This window comes from Coturnix japonica, chromosome 5, assembly GCF_001577835.2.
Source record: "Coturnix japonica isolate 7356 chromosome 5, Coturnix japonica 2.1, whole genome shotgun sequence".
NCBI lineage: Eukaryota > Metazoa > Chordata > Aves > Galliformes > Phasianidae > Coturnix > Coturnix japonica.
This window is the reverse complement of record NC_029520.1, coordinates 47082790-47103942: the sequence shown is the minus strand read 5'-3', so window position 1 is coordinate 47103942 and position 21153 is coordinate 47082790. Positions and strand designations below refer to the sequence as shown.

The 21153-nt window shown below is 43.8% G+C and overlaps 1 protein-coding gene across 12 annotated transcripts in view; it reads right to left on the bottom strand.

Moving 5' to 3' along the window:
• Window positions 1-152: 152 nt before the first annotated feature.
• The window catches only part of CEP170B (centrosomal protein 170B), a 53121-nt gene continuing 32120 nt past the window's right edge, over window positions 153-21153 (bottom strand). For 4 of the 12 annotated variants that reach the window (XM_015865586.2, XM_015865585.2, XM_015865589.2 and 1 more), the window contains 11 exons: window positions 20670-20858; window positions 20374-20482; window positions 17120-18886; window positions 13925-14174; window positions 11350-11509; window positions 8367-8405; window positions 7662-7805; window positions 6655-6743; window positions 6067-6160; window positions 5024-5075; window positions 153-4290 (listed from right to left, as the gene is read on the bottom strand). In XM_015865586.2, coding sequence (XP_015721072.1) covers window positions 4055-4290; window positions 5024-5075; window positions 6067-6160; window positions 6655-6743; window positions 7662-7805; window positions 8367-8405; window positions 11350-11509; window positions 13925-14174; window positions 17120-18886; window positions 20374-20482; window positions 20670-20858 — 3129 coding nt within the window. In that variant the 3' untranslated portion in view covers window positions 153-4054. The remainder of the gene's footprint in view (window positions 4291-5023; window positions 5076-6066; window positions 6161-6654; window positions 6744-7661; window positions 7806-8366; window positions 8406-11349; window positions 11510-13924; window positions 14175-17119; window positions 18887-20373; window positions 20483-20669; window positions 20859-21153) is intronic. The other 8 variants (XM_015865591.2, XM_015865597.2, XM_015865588.2 and 5 more) reach the window with 5 other exon arrangements.

Genomic DNA, 21153 nt, shown 5'->3' with positions numbered 1-21153 from the left:
TGTGCCAGCTGAAGGGATCCAGGTGCACCACCAGCCTCCAGCTGCTCACCATCCTTTACCTAAGCTGCACTTATTGACACCAATATAAACAGGCAGTTAAAAGATCCTGTACGAACATACACCCCCCCAAATTAACACACAGAAACCCAAAGTTGTGGTGTCACATGATAAAAGAATGATTTATTAGAGCAACTTTATGATAAAATTATATAAAATAACAATTTATTATTATTTTTTTTTTTCTTAAAGACGTCCACAATATCACCTCGGAACAAAATGTACAGATACTGCCTATAATCCAAACAGAAATAAATTACAAACAAACAAACAAAAAGCAGGAAAAAAACCAAACAGGGGTAGGGGAAACAAAATTGTACACAGCGTTTCAAGGGGGTGCGGGAAAGAGAAAGTAATTAATCAGTTCAAGTTATACCGACGTGTTTCAGCTTTACTCTCAGACAGCTGGGTTTGCATTTGTGCTGCATGCAAATGGAATGATCCAGTGAACGGTTCGGAAGAGCAGAATCAGCAGCATAACGACAGCAGATAGTGAAATAGGCACAATTCAGCATGGGGCACATCAATGCGGACAGGGAGCCCTGCCTGGTCTTTGCAAAAGTTATACATGTTTATCCAACTGCAAAAATAGCTACTGTGATCCGCAACACAAGAAAAACTAGTAGAATCTTGCACTTATTTACACTTCCCCTCTATCCCCCCTTCCCTTCCCAGTAGGTTGGATGTAAACATTCCACTAGTTTTACCCTTACTAAAGTACTCAAAGATGATGCAGACTTTCCTCCTGGAGCACAACCACCACAGGACTGTTGCTGTAGTTCAGTTAAGGTCCTTGCTAGCAAAGCTCCTGCACATTCTCACAGGGATTTACATTCATTCCATCAGAACAAAAGAACAGGTTTCTACATTTGAAAGCGCTGAACTGAGAACAACGTGGTTTTCAAGTATAGCAGAAGAACCGAAGGTTGGGATCTCTAAGGGTGTTCGTGGCATCAGCACCCTGAATCCCCTTGGGAACCCAAAAGGGTCTCTGAGCACTTGCTTCCCTGTGGCTTTGAAAATGCCACCCTTTGTTACATTTCTTCAGTCAAATACAAAACACACGAAAGGAAAATGGTGTGAGAACTGCCCATACAACTTCACATACAGCCCGCAAAAGCCATCAGGTTTCCTACACAATGAGCCTGGGCAGCAGGACACACCTGGGAGTAACACTGCAGTCACAGAGAGGCATGTTTTGGTGGCCATGCACGCTGTGAGAATGACCAAAGGATAAAGGGGCTGTAGTTGTGTGGCTCGCTCTTTGGCTTATTGGAGCAGATATGTGCAAATGGAGTGTATGCGTTTTAGAACTGGCGAACACAGGAAAAGATAGGCTGCATTTCATCACTAACAAGAGTGTTTTGAACACAAAGATACGAGCACAAACGCTGTGTCAGCACACAGAAGCATTGTGTGTTTTGGCTGAGTCACAAATAAGTCAAGCCACGCATCTCTCCCCAGCCCTACACACAGGTCAAACTGCAAGCAGACATGGACCGCTGCATCCCATACTCGATGAGGTCCCATGTTTGGGGGGCTGATGTCAGGTGGCCGCAGGCTCTCTCTCAAATTCAGAGTAAAGCAATAAAGGATGAAAATCCAATCCTGATGTGTTCACCAAAGGAGGAAGAATCAAGTAATTTTCAAGTGAAAGTAAACAGAAGTCACGTCAAGGACGTGTTGCAGAGAAACAAAATCCACCAGAGCATAACCAGGAAGATGCAGAAACGTAGAGAACAATAAAAGTCAAATGTCTGAGTAATCCATGTGTCCCTACATTAAAACTGAAACTAACAGCAACACCTTATATGTGAAGGTCCTTCAACTCCTAGTGAGTTGGGGTAGCACCTGGACATACTGAGCCCTAACAAAGGGCCTGAAAACACGTGTCATATGTCAGGAACAATACCACTGCGTAGGATATTTGTCATGGACACAGTCAGGCATCTCAAGAAAAGACAGATCAGAATAAACAACCAAATGAACACATTCAGTACATTAAAGGCAGAAGAGCGTACAGTGCGTATATTACAGGCAGAAGAACATCAAGGGCAAATTATCTTTTTTTTTTTTCCTTTTCTTTTATTCTGCTTTCATTTATGTAAAATTCAGCAGATTCCTTCATGGGAGAGCATGCAGATGAGTCTTATAACCTGCTGGAGATCTTGGAAGGGTATCTGAACTTATTGTTTGTCAGCCAGCATCTTGCACAGTCAAGACAAGCTAATGGTGTGATGGCATCCTCCCATCACAGAACCAATCCTGTTTCTGCTGAAATTGAGAGAAAATTCCCAGTGGCTTCACCAGGAAAGCCCTCGTGTGCTCTTTGCTAGTAAGACTGAACTCTTTGTGAGCGTCCCCTGCTTACTGAAGTTATTTTAGCTGGCTCCCACTTTCACGACATTCTAGCAGAGAAGCTGAGGTAACTACTGAAGCTAACTAAGGGATCCACTACCACCCCAAAGTATAAAGTCAGCACACAAGAAGCAGCAGTCAAGCTTGGGGTTCCATTTTCACTGGTTAAACTACACACTGTATGAGGGCAAAGTGGAACTCATCCGTTCACCTTTCCCAGCAAACGTTTCCTCCATGACTACAGAAGGATTTCTCTACCTGATTACTGTTTGTGGACCAGGAAATATGACAAAGGAATTACTACAAGATGGAGAAAACTGGGAGCAAACACATCTGGAAGAGGTCCCCTCCAAAAACATACATTTTCTTCTTAAAGTAAGAAAAATTGCTCCGGGTTTTGCAGTGAAACTGAAAGGGTGATAACAGAGCGCAATGTTTTGTCAACAGGAAACTGCTAAGTGCAACTGCACGTAATACTCATTCATGTCTAGGAGACAAAAAAAAACAGACAAAATCCAGACAAAAATCCCAAATATACCAAGTGCTCGACACTGGCAGATAGTTCCTAAGGAGTAGCACAGAATGGTGTTTTTCAAGCACTTTTGCATTGAATAAGAAATTCATAGCAGAACTAACCATAAAGGAGGAGCTACGCTTCTGCCATCAAGTGCCATCAAGCGCTCACCAGTTCAACAGCAGCTACGCAATTAAGTTTATTACACGAGCCACTGGAACAGATGCTTCTATTAACAATTAGCTAAATCACAACCACCTCAGTCTTTGGCCCAGCCAGGAGCATTTGTAGCTCATTGTGAAAGATTGTACAGCAAATCTTTTGAACAGACAGCAAATCTTTTTTAAAGACAGCAACTGTACCAAAAATTTGGCAAGCTAAGCAGTCGTTTGACTTTTTGTACCTACAAATAATTTTGGGTCTGAAACATCAAAAATAGCAACTGCATTCGTAGTCGTTACATTCACACAATTAACAACTCTTACACTTGACCAAGAGGAAAAAGGAAAGGATTGTTATGTCTTGTTTTAGTGTTGGAACTGAAAAAAGAACATAAAGTCCAACTTCTGTGTGGCTGCCCTTTGTAAGACTGCTGAAAAGGACTTCTTAAGAGAACTGTAGTGAGAGTTTCTCCTAGAAACCCATTATATTGCACCATCATTCTGCTGGATTTGCACTTGGATTCCAACAGAGCTGCAATGCTCACGTACACAATTAAAACAAAAAACAACAAAGCAAGCAAAACCAAAAACAAATCTAGTACCCAAAAAAGTGTTTCTTAAACTGCGCCTTGTTACAACTGAATCATTATGAACAGGCCGATGCAGGGACACTCGCACTTGGGCAGTACTGAACGGAGGGTACGCAAAGCCTGTTTGCTTATGGCACACTGGAAGAGTGAGTAAATTGTTAAAAATCAGTTTGCCTCTATGCTGAACATGTGCTGCTCCACAGTGCTAGTCTTGATTCAAAGGCATATGCAGACTTGCCATTCACCCTCACAGCATAAATTCCTTTCTTTTGTGCAATGTATTAGCAATCTAAACAACTGCTCCACACAAACTGTCCACAAACCACTCACACACAATACTACAGTAGATTACAATATGATAGCAATACAAAATATCAGATCACGTATTTCTCTCCATCTGGAATGAAATTTGCATCTTGCAAGCTAGAAGACCCACAGTTCGACTTTTGTGTGTAGTTTCTCATCTGTGCTGGGGACAAAGTCTCCAGTGTGGATCCAGAAGTGTTAGCAGTCCTGACTTTAGTGGCTGTTGATTGTTTAGCAGCAGAAGATGCTCTGTTACCAGCAACTACATCCAAGTTTCCAGTAGGGTCAATGATAGCATTTATCACTGGGGATAAAAAGAGAGATATATTAGCAACACTCGGCAGTTTCCAAACAGAAGTTTGCTTCCCTTCATTTTGAAGGCCATAGAACTGTTGGCAGTAGTTGTGTTCATTTTAATTATATTGATCTCTTCCTCAGCCTAAGCACCTTAATAAGCAAAACCTCTCCCAAACTGAAAATTACAAAAACACTCAACTTTCTGGTTGAATTAGAAAAGACAAACTTACATCAGCAAACTGCATATAGCAGCAAGAGGCTGAAATGACTCTGTATGACTCTGTTTTTGTATGTCTTCACTAAGCTTCCAGATGATGTAAGAGGCAGCTACTGAGATCACCTTGCCACCTCTATGGCACAGAGCTCTATGTACAAGATTTGAGTCAATGCAAACGCTGACACAGTCCAAAAGTAGAACATAACTTACTGGTGGAAAGAGCTGCTAAATATTACTTCCAGCAGAACAGACCTTTGCCAGTTCATCTCATGTGAATATCCTAATTACCACAAACAAAGCATTTCCACAGCAACAGTTTCCACATTCCAAAAGTCAACAATTTTTGAAAACAAAAACTGGCAGCACAAAATAAATGTACTGCTCGTTCCATATGCACTCAAAGAGCACAAAACAAACTATACTTGCAGCCCTTCCCAGCTTTCGCTGGCAAATCAAGGCACATTGTTTTATCCTGTAAATCTTCCTAGCACAGGAAAGAAAAAGCTCATTTCAAATAACCAACCTTCCAGCTGTTTTTGAACTCTCCTGAGCTCCTTCAGGATAGAACTGATTTCCTAGAAACAAAAGCAACAGAAGAAGAGTTAAGGAAAAAATTACTCGACTAATTTAAGACTCTAGCCCTACTCTTCCTGCCCTCTCCAACTGAGAACACTCAAAGTCAGTTCCAACAATGCTTATATAACAGAAAAGACAAATATATCATTATGGTTGGTCTTTGTGATCTTGAAGGTTTTACTAATCTCCATGATTCTGCAATCTGTATTTAGGTGTATTTGGTCAGTGTGTGGGACCTCTGCTCTGCCTTATTTTCCCCCACTACACCACCCAGTTCATAGCATTAATGGTGTAGTAGATTTGAAATGTTAGCCACATGAACTGTCCACACAGATGGATACTAACTGTGCAAAGGCTTATTCACACTTCTTCACCACCACACATACAAAGACATTTGCTACCAAAGCAATTGACCATGTGTATACTGGTGTAGCACTAAGCGTTTAGACACATGTCCCGCACAGACTTATACGTACACTTGGCATTGGTTGGGCTTTCCGAGACCACTGTTACAATGAAATCCATGCTGACAGTCCCCATAAATAAGAGGTTATGAGAGCACAAACACACTATGGATGAGGCACATTTTTATTGCCCCATTACAGAACTGTAACAGGTGAAAAACAATACAGGAGAAACACCAATCTGCAATTAAAGCTGTGTCAACCACATGGCAGGTGATGCTTTGGAAGATGTTTAAATGGAACCTAGTGATCCTGGACATCTGCTAAGAGACCGGGTACCCAAAGATGAATTAGTAAGACAGAAGGGAAGACTGTGGTGAAAGTGACTAGCAAAGCAGCTGGAGGAACTTGCCTTGTCATACTGAAAACAGCAACAAGAAACAGCAATAAGAAACAGCAACTGAACACATGCAAATGGACTACCAATTTCAGAAATGGGTTTCAAAAGGGTCAGAACTTGTTCTTTTCATTTTTCACAAACTGTCCATGGACACAAGTCCACAGCAGTGTACTAGTTCACATGTACCTTGTTTGACGTCTTCAGGATTGGCACTTCGTTTTCAGAGTTAATTTTGGCCTCCATCTCCTCCCAGGTCCTCTCTGAGTTTTGAAACAAAATCCTACAGCACAACAATGTGAAACGGGTCTTAAAATTATCATCCAAAAGCTGATTGTTTAAGAGACTTAATTATCACAAGATGTGGCAACAAAGGAGATTAGTGGATTAGTGACAGGACAAAGCTCCTTTCAGTTGATGTAGGGAAGGACTTTGGATTGTTTGTAACTCATGGCTTCTGGAGCAACAAGCAGCTTTGTTGCTGTACATGCCCTGGTGATCTGCAGGAACACATTTTTTCCCCTCTCTTTCCTCAGGCAGCATTTCAAAGTCAATCAAACAACAGGCATTACAAACCCAGCACTAAAATTCCAAAGGCCAAACAAAACAACTGAGAAGAAGAGATGGCAAATAATCACATTACCTCTCCTTCACTATACATTCCATTTCCCACATCGAATCCCTGCACCTTGATAATAAGCCTTTCAAAAATGACCATTTGTTATCTTCCACAAGTGGACTGACAGCCTTTCAGGCCAAGGACAAAAAGTTGCTTACTTCATTTTTTCAGCGAGGTTTTCTGTGTTTTCACGGATTGTGTGCGATAACTGGGACACCGGGTTCAGCATCAGGTTGTCAAAGATGACCTATAATGAAAGAGAAAGAACAGATAAAGCAATTTGAGCAGAACTGACACATTAAAAAACCTGGAGATTTTCAGAGTAAATGATCTTCACTGAAGCATCTTTATCTACAGGGATGATACTCAAAGCTCAAGAGAGATTAAGATGATGTACAGCTTTGTTGCAGCACTTTAGCAGACAGATTATCAGTAGCCTGTTCAGACTTTTTTTTCCAGAAGAACAGAGGAAGACAGAGCTGTTTGAAGACACACAACTACTTTCTATGAGACTTCTAGTCTCGCAGAAAGATTCTCCCCCAAATACCAAGGGGGGAACCGAGCGTGCATACACACAAACACACACACACAAAACAAAAACTAACACTCACAAGCCAAGAACTGCCACAAGCAGTCTCAATGAAACCTTCCAAAGTGATTTTTATCAGATTTCAAGCCACTCTCATGGTCACATATCCTGGCAGTTGGCCAGGCATATCCTGACTCCGGCACAGCTGTTCCAAGGGCAGCTCTGGCCAGCATGCCCTCTGCAGAAAAATAAGGAGCCATTACGGCTTATGGAACAGTATTCATGACGTGAAAACACTGATGTTGGACATTTCCAAGTTTAGACATCTGTGGTTTTCCTTTCGAAGAAAAAGTAAAAGAGCCAAAGTGGGCTCTGCCACTGAATATCTCCTTATCAGTGATCCAGCCTCACATCTTAATGGAGGAAAATTCCAGTTAGTATCAGCTTTAAAGAGTGATTTTCTGTTCCTTTAATTCTCATTTTAATAGCATTTCTCAAGAGCTCTCTTTTGTTGATATAGATGTGCATTTCTTTTGACTATTTTTTGTAGCAGTCACCTTTGGCATCTCAGAAGGGCATATATGCATACTGCAAGTAATGTCATAAGTTAGAAAAGTAAAGAAAAAGTTGGCTTGCCTCCTCACGGTTTCGTATCCTTGTTTTTTTGGATAGATCATCTTCTCTATTATCATTCATATTTTGGTCAAAATTCTTCAGTTCCACTGATCCCGGAGGCACTTTCTGGTAGTTCAGACTTGCTTCTGGAATGTGCTGCACCAACTTGGAAATAATGAGTAATGAGTCATTAAAATGAGTAGCGAAGGAGGCACACAGCCACTCACTGCAGGTAACGCAGATTTTCAGGCAAGCCCCCAGGGGAACACTGATTCATTCAAGTCTTGTTCAGACAGGTATGGGTTCCTAAGCACAATTCTAGACCCCAATCCTGCAAACATCTACCCACTGGAGTCATCCTATGGAACTCAGTGAGGCTGTTCCACTTTATGCTTTTGAGACTTGAACAAGCAGTTGAAAAGAACATCTTCGCCTTTTAGGAATATAGGCTAAAATTCAAAAAGGCCTTGCTTTCCCACGTCTTGTGTTTTAATAAATCAATGCAACATTAAAGTGACACTAAATCAAAAACCATTTAGTAACACATGGAGGAGATGGAAAAGCAATTCAAAACCACTGATAATACAGACAATTAACACGAAGAACAGAAACAACAAGACAGCTACTCATGTCTGATTGACTGACAGACAAAAAAACTCTGAAAGAAGATGAGAAAAACAAGAGTGACGAGACAGAAATACAAAAATAATGGGATGGAAAGTGCACCTGAGATGGATATGCCAGCCGAAAAGATCTACGAGCAATCTGTGTTAAAACAGAAACAAAGAGATCAATGCTACTGAATGACTGTGACAGCAGGTATCATAGAACGTGTTATTTTGGGGTGACATTCCCATAAGCGCATTCCAAAGGACCAGCACTCAATGCCCACCCCACCTGCATGCACTGAAGCTCACAGAGGTCCTGGGCACCAACCAGTTTTGCAGCTCCCACTTGTGGACAGAACTGAGAGAAATCCAACAGCTCTTCTGAGCACCCAGAATAGACTGGACACACAGCCCAGGAGGTTCTTTGGTTGGCAACAGCACTCTGCTCTTGGGAGGAAACCTCCTAAGGTCCAGGTTCCCCAAACTCTATGCAGTAGTATTTGAGTTATAACCAGGCAGAAAGCATGAGACATTATGCTATGGGTGCACAACAGCCAAAATGTTTACCTAAATAAGCTTCCTTTTTTAAGCATCTTTCTGTGAAGTGCAGAAACAGTGGGTTAGGTTGGTTACAGCAGTGAAATAGCATCAGAAAGGAATGAGATGCTCCTACAGTCTGGCAGGTCTCAACACAAGCAGGTAAAAACAGTGTAGGAGCAATACCTGCTTCACCACCACCCAGGGGTCCTTATATGGGAGCTGGCCTGATCTCATGCTTTCTGTTCTGTCGCACAGAATCTTAGAACTGTTTGGGTTGACAGGGACCTCAGTTTGTCTGCAACCTGTCATAGGCAGTGCTGCCAACCACTAAATCAGGCACCAGCTCAGGCTGCCCAGGGCCCCATCCAACCTGGCCTTGAACACTTCCAGGGACAGGGCATCCACAGCTTCAACTGCACAGCTGCAAGTGTTTCCTCCCATCACAGCAACAGTCACACTGAGCAAGTTAAGCAACAGTTTATAATAAACATAAACGGGACCTTCAGTTTTTTGCTGTACCAGTATCAACTTCAAAAAACACAATTGTGCAGGACTCCACCGTGAAGAAATGGTGGTGCTTTAAGCTGACCCACTTGACTACCCTTGCAGCAGCTAAGCTTTCAGCTTGGTTGCTTAGCCCTGCAGAAAGCTGGGTCCTGTGACACCTACACACACACACACACACACACACACACACACACACACACACAACGTAAGGCTTCAGAAGGCAGGAATCACAAAGGCTTCACTCTTACTGAACGTATCTTGGTTTGGTTTTGCTTAATTTATAGAAGGATTCAGCTCAGTATTACTGGAATCTGGACTACCATGTAATACACAGCTGACAGCTATGAAAACAAAGCCACCGTAAATATGCCGGCGGGGGGGACTGAAAACCTCCCTGTCTAACATACAAGAAAACACTGGACCTGAAGGGACAGAACATGAAGAATAAGGTTTAAATCTAAAGCTCCGCCTTAAAAATTTAAGAGAACACACACAATTTAACTTTTAACCAAACTCTGTAATAAAAGCAATTCTAAAAGCAATTTGTGCGAGGCTGAGAAATGTCACAGCATGCACAGGTCTAAAGGGAAGCTTCTGGTAAAGTACTCAACCCTCAGAAGTGATTCAAGTGTCAGCACTTGTTTCTGAGTTTTCCTCCCAGTTTCTCAGAGCTGGTGCAAGTATTTGGTAGTAGAAAATCACACACCCCAATCTTCAGAGATTTCCTATCACCCGCCCTACATTAAGCTGAAGTAATTATTTGAGCACCAATTCATCATAACCCTTCAGAGGCAGATCTGGAAGGACGCCCACTGACTGTAGCCCAGTCACATCCAAAGATGTGATGCATATTTATTAAACTCCACATTGGTTTATATTATTCCCATTCATAACATGACCCTGAAATGCATAGTTCAGGACCCCAAGCTATTTGGGGCTATCCACCTCTTTGTCTCAGCATCATCAGCAGAAAATCATGATTTCATCAGTTCCTGGCTATTACTAGCACTGGGCAGCTCCACCAGTGCACAACAGAAGCAGCTGCTGAGCATTATCTACAGCACAGCACAGCTCTGCAAAGTCACACCACAGAGAGAGCCTCACGTAGTTTGCATCCCCACAGTGCTGGCAAGGCATTACTACCAGGGGCACTGAAGCCCAGCACATTGCACAGAGTAGAAACACTTTCAGCCTGAGTCCTTCAGATATCACTGCTACCCAGCTGCAGGGAACCACCCCCTGTGTAATGTTGACTGAGGGCCGCACCCTTCAGTGGCACCCTACAAAGATGTAGGCGAGCTGCTTTTGCGGAAGGAAGTGGGTGCTGGTCATTGCCAACCCACGGTAAAAGGTTTCATTTGCAAATCAGAATTATCGCCCTGGCTGCTCAAAAAGAGCAACACAAAAGGCAGTTTTGCAGGTGTGGCATCTGCATGTAAACAAAGCAGTAAAACACTGTCTGAAAGCCTGAACTTATTGCAAAATGTTTGTGTACTCTGGCTCAAAGCTAAACAATACCTGGGGACAAAACCCTCCCTGGGAAGGCTGGCAGGGGTTTAACAGGAGCACAGCCTTCCACATGTGATGCCACAGGAATCTCCCAAGACTTCTGCTTTGCACCATCAGCAGGGTCACAGGGCCTCCAACTCCTCTCCTAGAAGGGTAACAAGTTTGGCCTCTGCTCTGAATCCTATTTAGTCAGACCTCTAATTCTCACAACTAAGACAACTGAGGACCAGGAGTACCACCTGAACAGCAAATATAAAAAGACAGAAAGATTCTAAGACCCACACCAGTGGTAAGCAGGAGGGAAATGGGATTTATACAGCAGCAAAGGCAATCTTACTTCAGCAGACAGAGTCTCTAGGTGACTTCACAGATGAATTTGAGCTGAGTCCCTCAGCAGCTGCACCAGTTGAGTCAAATTACAAGGTGGCCTTCCATCCTCCCCCCATGTTAACCCCCTTCATCCTCACTCACCCCACTGGCTGTTCACAGGTCCTGCACACTTGATACACATCGGAAGTCAAGTTTTCTGCCCTAAGGAATCTTACCTCTTCTCTTGCTGATATGGTGGAAGCAGGAGTGTTGGGCACAGAGCTGAGGGAGGTGCTTGGTCCTGTCCCCGACGAACTCTGTGAGTCCCCATCTCCAGCAACATCATGAATCTCTCGAGCAAGGATGGCCACATCCTTCACCAAGGTCTGGCTCAGCCTGAAGCACAGCATGCAGCACAGCAGTTAGAGCCCATGATATAACAAGCCTCATATTCATAAAACATCAGCAGAGCAGCCACAAATTTTTTTTTTTTTTACTGGCAACCACAGAACGTTTGCATGACTTATAACCTCTGCAGAGCTTCGGGTGCCTTGGCACAGTACAGAGGAACACTGTCTGCATACAAGAGTAACAAAATAAATCCTCTCCTGTATCCAAGTTTCAACACAGACTTGAAAAACAAACTCTAGTGACGACACTTTAGCAAAAAGCATAAAGAAGTTCTACATTGTTTCTTGCTCATTCCACTTTTTTTAATAGAACAGGATCACTTTCTTTCTACTTGGGAGTTTTGCTCTCCCTTAAAAAGATCACAGAAGGAAAGCAGGAGCAACAAAGCCATTGGTGACCATTATGTTCATGGCTTATTTCCATGCTTAAACTGTTTCAGCGGGAAATAAATAAATAAATAACGAAAGCATTTCTTCATCGTGCAAAAGAATAGTAAGTTCTTCATCCTTATGGAAATTACGCCAGTACGGCATTCTACGACATGGGCAGAGCCCTTCTGGAAAGAGAAAAACTTCATTCTTTATCACATAAAAACCTCACCATGTATTTCTTTCTCCCTTGTGCTTTAGAAATCAAAACATGCCTCAGGATCTCCACAAGGGATGAGGCACTGGTAGGGCGATGCAGGCCACACCTTGGAGTGATGTGACTGTCAGAAACCTCAAGCCCCTTTGCCAGGTGTGCAGGGAGCACACAGTGACTGCAGCACTCTGCTCTGGATCTCAAAACCAGTTTTTAAGACTCTGAATAGTTCTGAGCACAGACCGAGAGAAAAACCAAAACGAAGATGCTCAGATGCAAAGTAGTTTGTAGTTACAAAAATAGGCTTCCAGCTAGCTGCCTTCATCTGAGAGATGATTTCTCCTTTAATTGGAGAAAGAACAAGCAATGTCATAAAGCTGTCAGCCCACGGAAACACTGCCTAGGAATGAAAATGTGTAATTGAAGTAAGAAAAAGCAGCCTGATCTCTGCCTAAGGTGCCCTGCCTGTGCTGGTTTCGGCCAGAACTATCATTGATTGCATCCGTTCTTTGATTCGCTTTCTGTAAACAAGTGACATTTTCCCTTTTAACTCTCCCTGCCTCCTTTAAACCCCTCCCAGTTAATTTGGGAGCCGCAGCGGAAATCAGAACGGCAATTAGGAGGCAGACTGTGACCGAGTTCTGCAGTGTGCTGAGCCAGACTGAGTCTGATGCAACTGCTTATTTATAGCTCCTGCAACCCGGAGCGCCCGCCCGCATCAGGAACGCTGCTGCTACGAGGGAAGAACACGTTTTGCACATGCACACTCCTTCAGCACAGGTAGGGCAGCTTGTAACAGGCTGCCTGCAGTGTTTAACAAAGGAAAAGCCTTTAGAGATCCACGCAGCATGCGCTACATCTAATGTGGAAATGCTGACCCAAAGCAGACAGAAGACAGCTCCCTTCGTCCAAAGTATTTCAGCTATGGCAGCACAATGGAAGACCAGTATTTCTGGAAAGTTGGCACAACTCAGTCTCATATTAGAGATGTCAAACCTCAAACGCCACTGTTTAAAAAAAGCATCTATTTGCTTAGTAGCTCAAATCCTCCAGGCAACCACAGGACCACCAGGACACAATGGCTCTGTATCCACAGACATCAGGCTAAGCAACAACTCATTTAGATACCAACAGATTTTTTTTGTCTGGATTCAATTGTGCCAACCAAAGAGGTTTCTGCCCTGCAGCTTGACTGCTTACTGCTCCCTCAATGGCTTCAGGCAAAGCAGCTTCAACAGTTTACATCCTCAGCCTCTGCTAATCCATCTGCAGAGAATTAGGGCACTTCACATGAACTGGTTCATGCACACAGAAGCCTTCCAGCAGATAGCAGTGATAAGCAGATAACAGATACACGTTTTGACAGACTCAAAGCTAAAAGAGGATACCTGTCCACAGCTCAAACAAGCAATAAACACAGACAGAACCCAGCTTCCTGCACCTCGGCATTTTCCAGACAGAAGACACAAAGAGCACTGCCTAGCACAGGCTGTAAAGCTCAATTAAAATGACCCAAGGGGTTCAACACCCTCCCCTATAAGGGCAGGGTGAGAACTAGGGCTGGGCAGCCTGGAGAAGAGCAGACTCTGGGGAGAGCTGAGTGTCCTCTGTTCACTGCAGGGGACGTTGGACTGAATGGCATTAGAGGTCCCTTTCTACTCCAATGATTCTATAATTTTATTCTATGATAACATATCAATGCCCAGACATAAAAAACAATCAGACCAAGTGCATCTTCCTACTTTCAACTCACAGATTTGAACACTAATGCAAACCCAGACAACACAAAGCATATGGCCCAGTGTCCCACCTCCTCACCTGGCTATTTCTGCTATCTCTGCTGTCTGTGCCATGAAGTTGTAGGGGTCGGGATGGTCATCAAAGTCTTCATCGTCATCTGTCTCTCTGCCGTTGTGTTTCTGCTTACCCAGCCCAGAGCCACGTATCCTCGGCGTCTGTGTGGCTGTTGAAGTATGGGAGCGTTTGTGTTTAGGGGAGCTGTGATTTGAGCCATATTCTTCCTCCGAAGTAGAAGTGTAATCTGAACCCTGCGGTCTCCGCCTTGATGCTTATAAAAAATGAATTGGTTTCAGACCAAGGAAAGTAAAGAATCACTACAAAAGGGCACAGAGGTAACACAACACTAGCCCAAGAACACAAAGGGAGGAGAGCTTCTGTGCACATTTTAAATCAAGCAGGAGATTCTCAGAGCTTTAATCAGAAGTTTGGCACTTTGATGGCTCTATGCAAATTTGGAGGGGGAAATCTGAGTGCAAAAGCAGAATGACTGCTAACAGTTCAATACATTAAATTAGTACCACGGCCTTGGTTCTCCATGCACAGAAGCTCTATATGTAAGCAGCACACATTTCAGACTCTTCACGATCCCACAGAAATCATTATCTGAAAGGAGCCCCATTTTCAAGCCTGTGGACCCCTTACCAACTATGAGAACAAGCAAAAGAAGGGTTGCTTTTTTTTTTTTTTTTTTAATTGAGGGAGAGATGCTATGTGTGGTTCTATTTGTCCACACCCCATACTGGTCTCCTGCCTTGCCATCCCTGTTAATGACACCCTACAAAAAGCACCCACATGGGCAGGCAGGCAGGACTGGCTCCAAGCCCTGCAGCCAAGCAGAGCACCCACTTGTCCCAGCCAGTTCTGAGCAGATCCAGGTCCTCATTGCATGGCACGCACTGAGGTGCCCAGCAGTAAACTCCTTACTTGAAAATGGGGCTCCCAGAGTTCCCTCATCTCACTGCACTCCTGACAGATAGTGCTTCATTCCCTTCTGTCCTTCCCATGAGAATGAAGTCCCACCAGACACAAAGCCAGCCAGGTTATTTACAACTACACCACCTGAAAGTTTCACTCTGTTACAAAGGTTACTGTAACCCTAAACCTTTGAAAGTGAATGAAGCCAGCAACATTAACCATGTAAACAAAAACAATGAATTTGGCATAAAGGATGTAGAAACTACAGACTGTTACCACAGAGAAAAAAAATCATATGTTCCTAGATGTTGTTATCTCAGCTATTGAAAGGTCTTGGCTCGGGATTAAAATTGTAAATACAGGAAAACTAAATCAGCTCATATTTCACCAGCAGAAAGATATTTTATTAAAAATAAATAAATAAAAATTAAAAAAACAAGAATCAAGAGGCCACTCTGTCACTGGGCAGGGATTTCAAAAACTAAGGGCCTGACCTACCAACCCTATTCACTAAGGGAAATCAGAATCAAGTCCCTTAGTACCATTCAAATTACCTTGAGCAAACAAACCAAGTACACAGAGGAGCTGGTGGGGCGCAGGAGGGGCACACAACAATCCTCCTTCTCTTCCCAAACTGGTAACTTGGATTATTCTGTCATTATCTGTGCTTTTCACACAGCTACCTTGGACTGCCCAACAACCAACTGAAATGTCTTGTCCCCACACCACGTATTTCATTTTGCTCCTCTGTTGGTGAGATTAATTTTCTCCCACTGGGACAGCTGGAAACTACAGTGGGTAACTAAACGCTTTAAGAAACCCTTGAATCAACCAACCACATCTGCCTCAAGACCTTCAGGACCCAAGGCCTGAAATTAGGTATTTTCAAGGGTAACTACGCCATGTTCAAAAAACTCCTGATAGAACAATGCAACATTTTTGGTTTTGTCCCAGAAATGGGGCTCTGGGCATTCATTCACAGTGTCTGTAATATTAGTATGGGAACATGCACCACACACCCACTACAACACTACAAAGCACAAGGATGCCTACTCAGAGCTTGAGCAAGGTCCACAATCCTATCAAGGAATTAGGAGGTTAATATTTTAAGAGCAACTAATTCAAAGAAAAGCTTAGCGTCGCCCGCTGCAACTATGCAAGAGGTGTTAGGATGCTGCTACAAAGCTCCAGAAATCAAAAACCAATTCATTTCAAAAAAAAAGAAAAGAACTGGCCAGCTCTTATCATTTTTCTCCAAATGATTTGAAGTATTTGGTCCAAAGGCAGGGAGATGTGAAGAATGCCTCCTGTTTGGAAAACTTGGACCACACCATCTCAATTTGAGTTTGTTATTGATTAACACAAAGTCAACAGTAGATACATCTCAGAAAAGGCAGGAGAGAGACTGTGCATACTCTTAGCTTACTCACATTCTGATTTACATGCATATACAAACACATAAAGGAAAAAAATCATTAAAATAAAGGGAAGCTGGATGTGCAGAAACAATTCGAAATCAAAACAAGCAGCAAATAACATTTTTAGCATGCAGTAAAAATGAGCAGCGCAAGAAGGATGCTTATTTCAAGTGTATGAGAGAAAATGAACAGGACAAGTCCTGTACTCTGAAGAACCTCTATAAAAAACACAGATCTGCTCAAAATAGCATCCCTCTCAGCAGGCCAAAGAAATTCAACCATTGGGGTTCCTCCTGTCCCTTCAGCCACCCCTGGCATTCCCAAAAACCTGAGCACATCTGCTTCACTACATTCATGGCAGGTCAAGGAGTTCGGGTACAGAGCAGGGCTTACATCAAAGGTGTAAGCAATATCTGGGGCAGTTACCAATTGCCAATTACCATGCCAGAGCTGTCTTTTGCATTGTAACAACCTTCAGTACCCAGGGACATTTACATGTTGACTGTTTCAGATGCCTTCAAACCTGCTACTGCCATCAACAACATTACAAGCATTCTTGGAGCAAATTTCAAATCTTACAAGTCAAAGAAAAGCAGAACTGATTTAGACAGGTATTAACTTCTATCTTTTTCAACAGCAACAAAAGGTTAATATTCTCCTGTTCGATGGCAGCTGGTTGCTGAAGAAATAAAATCAAGGGGAAAAAAAGTCAAACTGCAATTTGCAACATCCTCATAAACAACACCCTATCAATATCTCCCAGGGTATAAGAGCTTTTCTGTTGCCTCCAAAGCCCTTTGCCAGGGAAGCACTGCAAACACTGAACTGTCCAGCCTAAAAATCTGAAAGGCAATACAAAAGAAACATGAAGCAAACTTACTGGAGGTGGAGGAATACTTGACACTGCTCGAGCGGGTCCTACTGAATGGCTGCTTGGCAGAGGCAGCAGCTGCTGTTTTCCTTGCTGCAGCTCGGATCTCTGACACAGTCGCCTTCCGATAGGACTCCACACTGCGGCCAGAAAACCCCGTCCTCGACTGCGCTGTCTCAGAGTCACTGGGCACTGTAAATGAACCTGCCCGCTTCCTCGGCATGGCGAGGATGTCGAGCCGGGACAGCTTCTTTGTCTCTGTGGACTGCTTGGAGCCTGGAGCAGCAGATTCAGGGTTGGAGGCTGTTTTCTCGGTATCAACACACTCATTGTCTGAAGCATCTCCCAGCCGGGCACGACGTAGCTTTGAGGCCCTCGTGGGCCGTGGGGTGGATAAGCTATTGGAGCGGGTGAGAACTTGTTGGATCTTCTGCACATTTGCAGTTGTTTTGCTGTGATCCTCCTTGGCTGCCTGAGTAAAAGGTTTCCTTCTGGGAGCAGGCCGGGGCACCGAGTGCTCATGGTCAGACACCACTGCATCAGGGACTGGCAAGTAGGGCAGGCTCGAGCTCCTCTCATCATCTGTAAAGTCAACTGACCCCCGAGTCCCAGCACTCCGCTTCATCTGGAAGCGCTTGGTGGCCTCTACACACCTTGGCACCTCTGGCACGTTGGCCTTCCGCTTCTCCGTCAGCCTGTCCCGCGCACTGGGCTGCCCACACTGGTCCTGGATGGATGGTGAGGAGGAAGATTTCTCCTTCTGCAAGCTCGCCACCGCTTTGCGTTTCGGGGCGCTTGTGGGGACGTTTTTGCCACTCACCAAACTGACTGTGCTGGCTGTGTCCACGTCTGAGTCACCGGATAACGAGTCCTCCAGCTGACCAGCAGTTTCTGAGGGCTCCAGCTTTTGGCTTTGACCAAGTAATTTGGCTTCCAGCGCCGCCAAGGCAGTTTCAGTGTCCTTAAGGAGAAGATGAGTGTCCTGACCAAAGTCCATACGGGTTGACCGAACAGCCTCTAAATCTTTAAGCAGAGGGTGACTTGAAATATGCGGGAGCTTGTTTTGAGGAACAGAACTGCTTGATTTATCTTTGGTAAAACTTTCTTGCCTAACAAAAGATATTTCCTTTCCTGCCATGTTTTCCTGATCTTGAGGACTCTGATGAACGGAAATAACCATTTTTCCTGCTGCATTAATGTAAGCGCTGACATCTTTGCCCAATGGCTTTCCAGGAACTGGTGTGCCAGTAGACTTGAAGGAAAATTCCTGATCCTTTCCATCTTTGTCAGTTCGAGCATGGGCCACATTGAGAGAGAGCTTGGAGGGAATCCCCACATCGCTGCTGTCATCACCAATGTAGAACGAAGTAGAAACCGTCTCACTCACAGCTTTCACGTTTGCAACCCGGGGGGCTCCTGTCTGCCGGCTCTCTGATTTTGTGTCTTCTCCCATCTGCTCCAGCACTTTATTGTTCTCTTTATACTTTCTGCCCTTTTCTGAGCTGAAGCCATCATCAGATCTGCTGGCATCGCTGAGGCTATCTGGATCTAAGTCCTCCTGAATGAAAAGGCGGCTGCTGTGATCGCTGTAAGCTTCCACACAGTGATCCTTCACAACGGTTCTCTTCGTAACCTCGGAATAGGACTCCTGGCAGACCAGAACTGTGGGTGTGGGGCTCTCTGATTTATCGCTCGGTGGAAGCTGGGGAAGAAGACGCCTTGTTCTCAAGGGCACAGCATTCTCAGGTTCTCCAGATTTGGGGGTTACACCACTTTCTGAAGGGAGTTAAATGGACACAAGTCAACTGCTGTACAACGTGTTGTTTTGGTTTTATTCTTTAATTAAAAGTTTGAACCTGCAAAGTGCAAGGTCACGAAAGCCCTCACAAGTTGTGCTCCGAACTAAAGCTGTACAAAATGAACACTAACAGGGCCAGGCTTCTGCTTAGTCCCTTCAGGTTTATCAATAAAAAATACTCCAGGTAAAGGTATACTTAACTCCTTTGCTGGATCAGACTGCTCAACACCTTCCCTCTGGGGGTTGGAACTACATGATCCTTGAGGTCCCTTCCAACCCGGGTCATTCTGTGATTCCCTCTCAGTCTGAAATCTTAGCTGGATATTTTCCCATCATTTACCTCTCAGTACAACCAGAAATGTTTAGAGGCCATCCTATGAGCATGCTGGCACTGATCTACCATAAGATCAGGCCACAGGAAGGATATGAAACACTATCAGCCAAAACACTGCAGTAGTGCTTTAAGTGCCATTTCACACAATGTAGCCCATAGGACTAAATAGATGGTGTTTCTCATATGATTTTATCTCACAGCAAAGTCTCAGGAGAAAGATGCTAATAATGAAGACACTCAAATAAGAGCTCAATGCTCCAGCATGTGTGCTCTTGTCAGCATGAAAGAACTTCATAGAAAGAAGACTCTTATTTTTCCTATGCTGGTCAGGACTTCCTATCTTATCCTGCTTTTAAATACCTGGGTAACTGGTTAGATGGCTATGGTAATACTGCAAAGGCTCTGGGAGTCAGGTTCTCACATAGGGTGAAAATAGTGACATTAACCTCCAAAACAAAAATCCCTTCTAAGACTTACTCTGTCTGTATCTGTTGATGACATAAAGATAACAAATACTTCCATCAACAACAAAACAGAAAGGTGAAAGCATTTACAGAAGCCAACAAAGCTCTGTCCTCATTTTCTCACACATCAGCAGGACCTGGGGGTTTGTAGGCTGTCTTCCCAGCTGCAATGAGAACCTGACCTCCTCCCATTTACCACCTTCTCTTCATTCTGAGTTTTCTATGCTTATTTCCACATTTCAAACCTGCCACTCGAGAAACACCAGTACAACCTAAAATCCTCAGCATAGCCAGACATAGGAGAAACCCCAAAAAGTACCAATCAGCAATTATGCTCCAGGACAACTTGCATAGGGTTTTTTTCTGGCATCATAAGGCAGTCTAAAGAATCACCCAGGGCTAGCTAACACCCAAGGCCCTTACAACCTTTCTGTTTCCCGTGTGCCTTTTAGCCATGCCAAATATAACACCTAAGAACTTCTTGGATGGCTCTGAAATGCAAACCAGGAGCACTTTCTATCTTCAGTCCACAGGGAACAATTCACTTTCAAATACATAACATAAAACAGAAAATAAACCGCAGCCAGACACACGGAAGCCCACAATTCCAGTTCTCCTTATCGTCCTCATTTAGACTCAGCCACCTCCAAAATGTAACATGACTTACCTGCAGCACCTTCAGCTTGTCCTGAGACAGATCCAGAGTCAGAGTAGCTGTCAGCAAGACTGGCCCACCTTGAAACCCACTTCTGACTTCCTTGAGATGCTGCAGACATCTACAACAAGGTGAGGATGTGGCATCAGAAAGACAGTCAGAAAAACACATCTTAGACACACAACCTCTCCTCTCATACACACATCACCCAGTCTGCTTAAAATGGGAACCAATTCACGCACCACCTTTCCATCCATCCAGAAAATTGATATTCACCAAACCACCAGATCCACCTGGACTGCCCATACCTGCATGTCAGCCTGAGACCCACTCACAGCTTTTGAGGCAAATGCCTGGAGCAAGGGTGACTTCTGACAAGTGCCGTTTTCACTGACTAAATGCTGATGAGAACCAGAGTCGTCTTTTTCACCTTTTATTACTGGTCTAAAAGCTGACGATATTCTGGAAAATTCAGGTGACTCAAGAACACCAAAAACCTGAAAAGATGTTTGCGTAGGAAAGATTAAAAACAAATAATAGAGAAATCTTACCCGCAAATTCCAGTCCCCAAACCAGGATCCCAAAAGGCCAGAAACACTTGCCAATCCTTCCATACTAATTGAGAAAACTACTCTCTTCTCTACTCTGCAGCTTTAAATACCCTTATTCATAGAATCCCACTCACATCCATGTTTTCTCTCATCCTCATTATTTTGGTGCACTGCATTTAGCAGTAGTATAGCTTTCACTAACGGAGCCCCTTGTCAGCCCTGAGAAATTTAGGATGAGAGT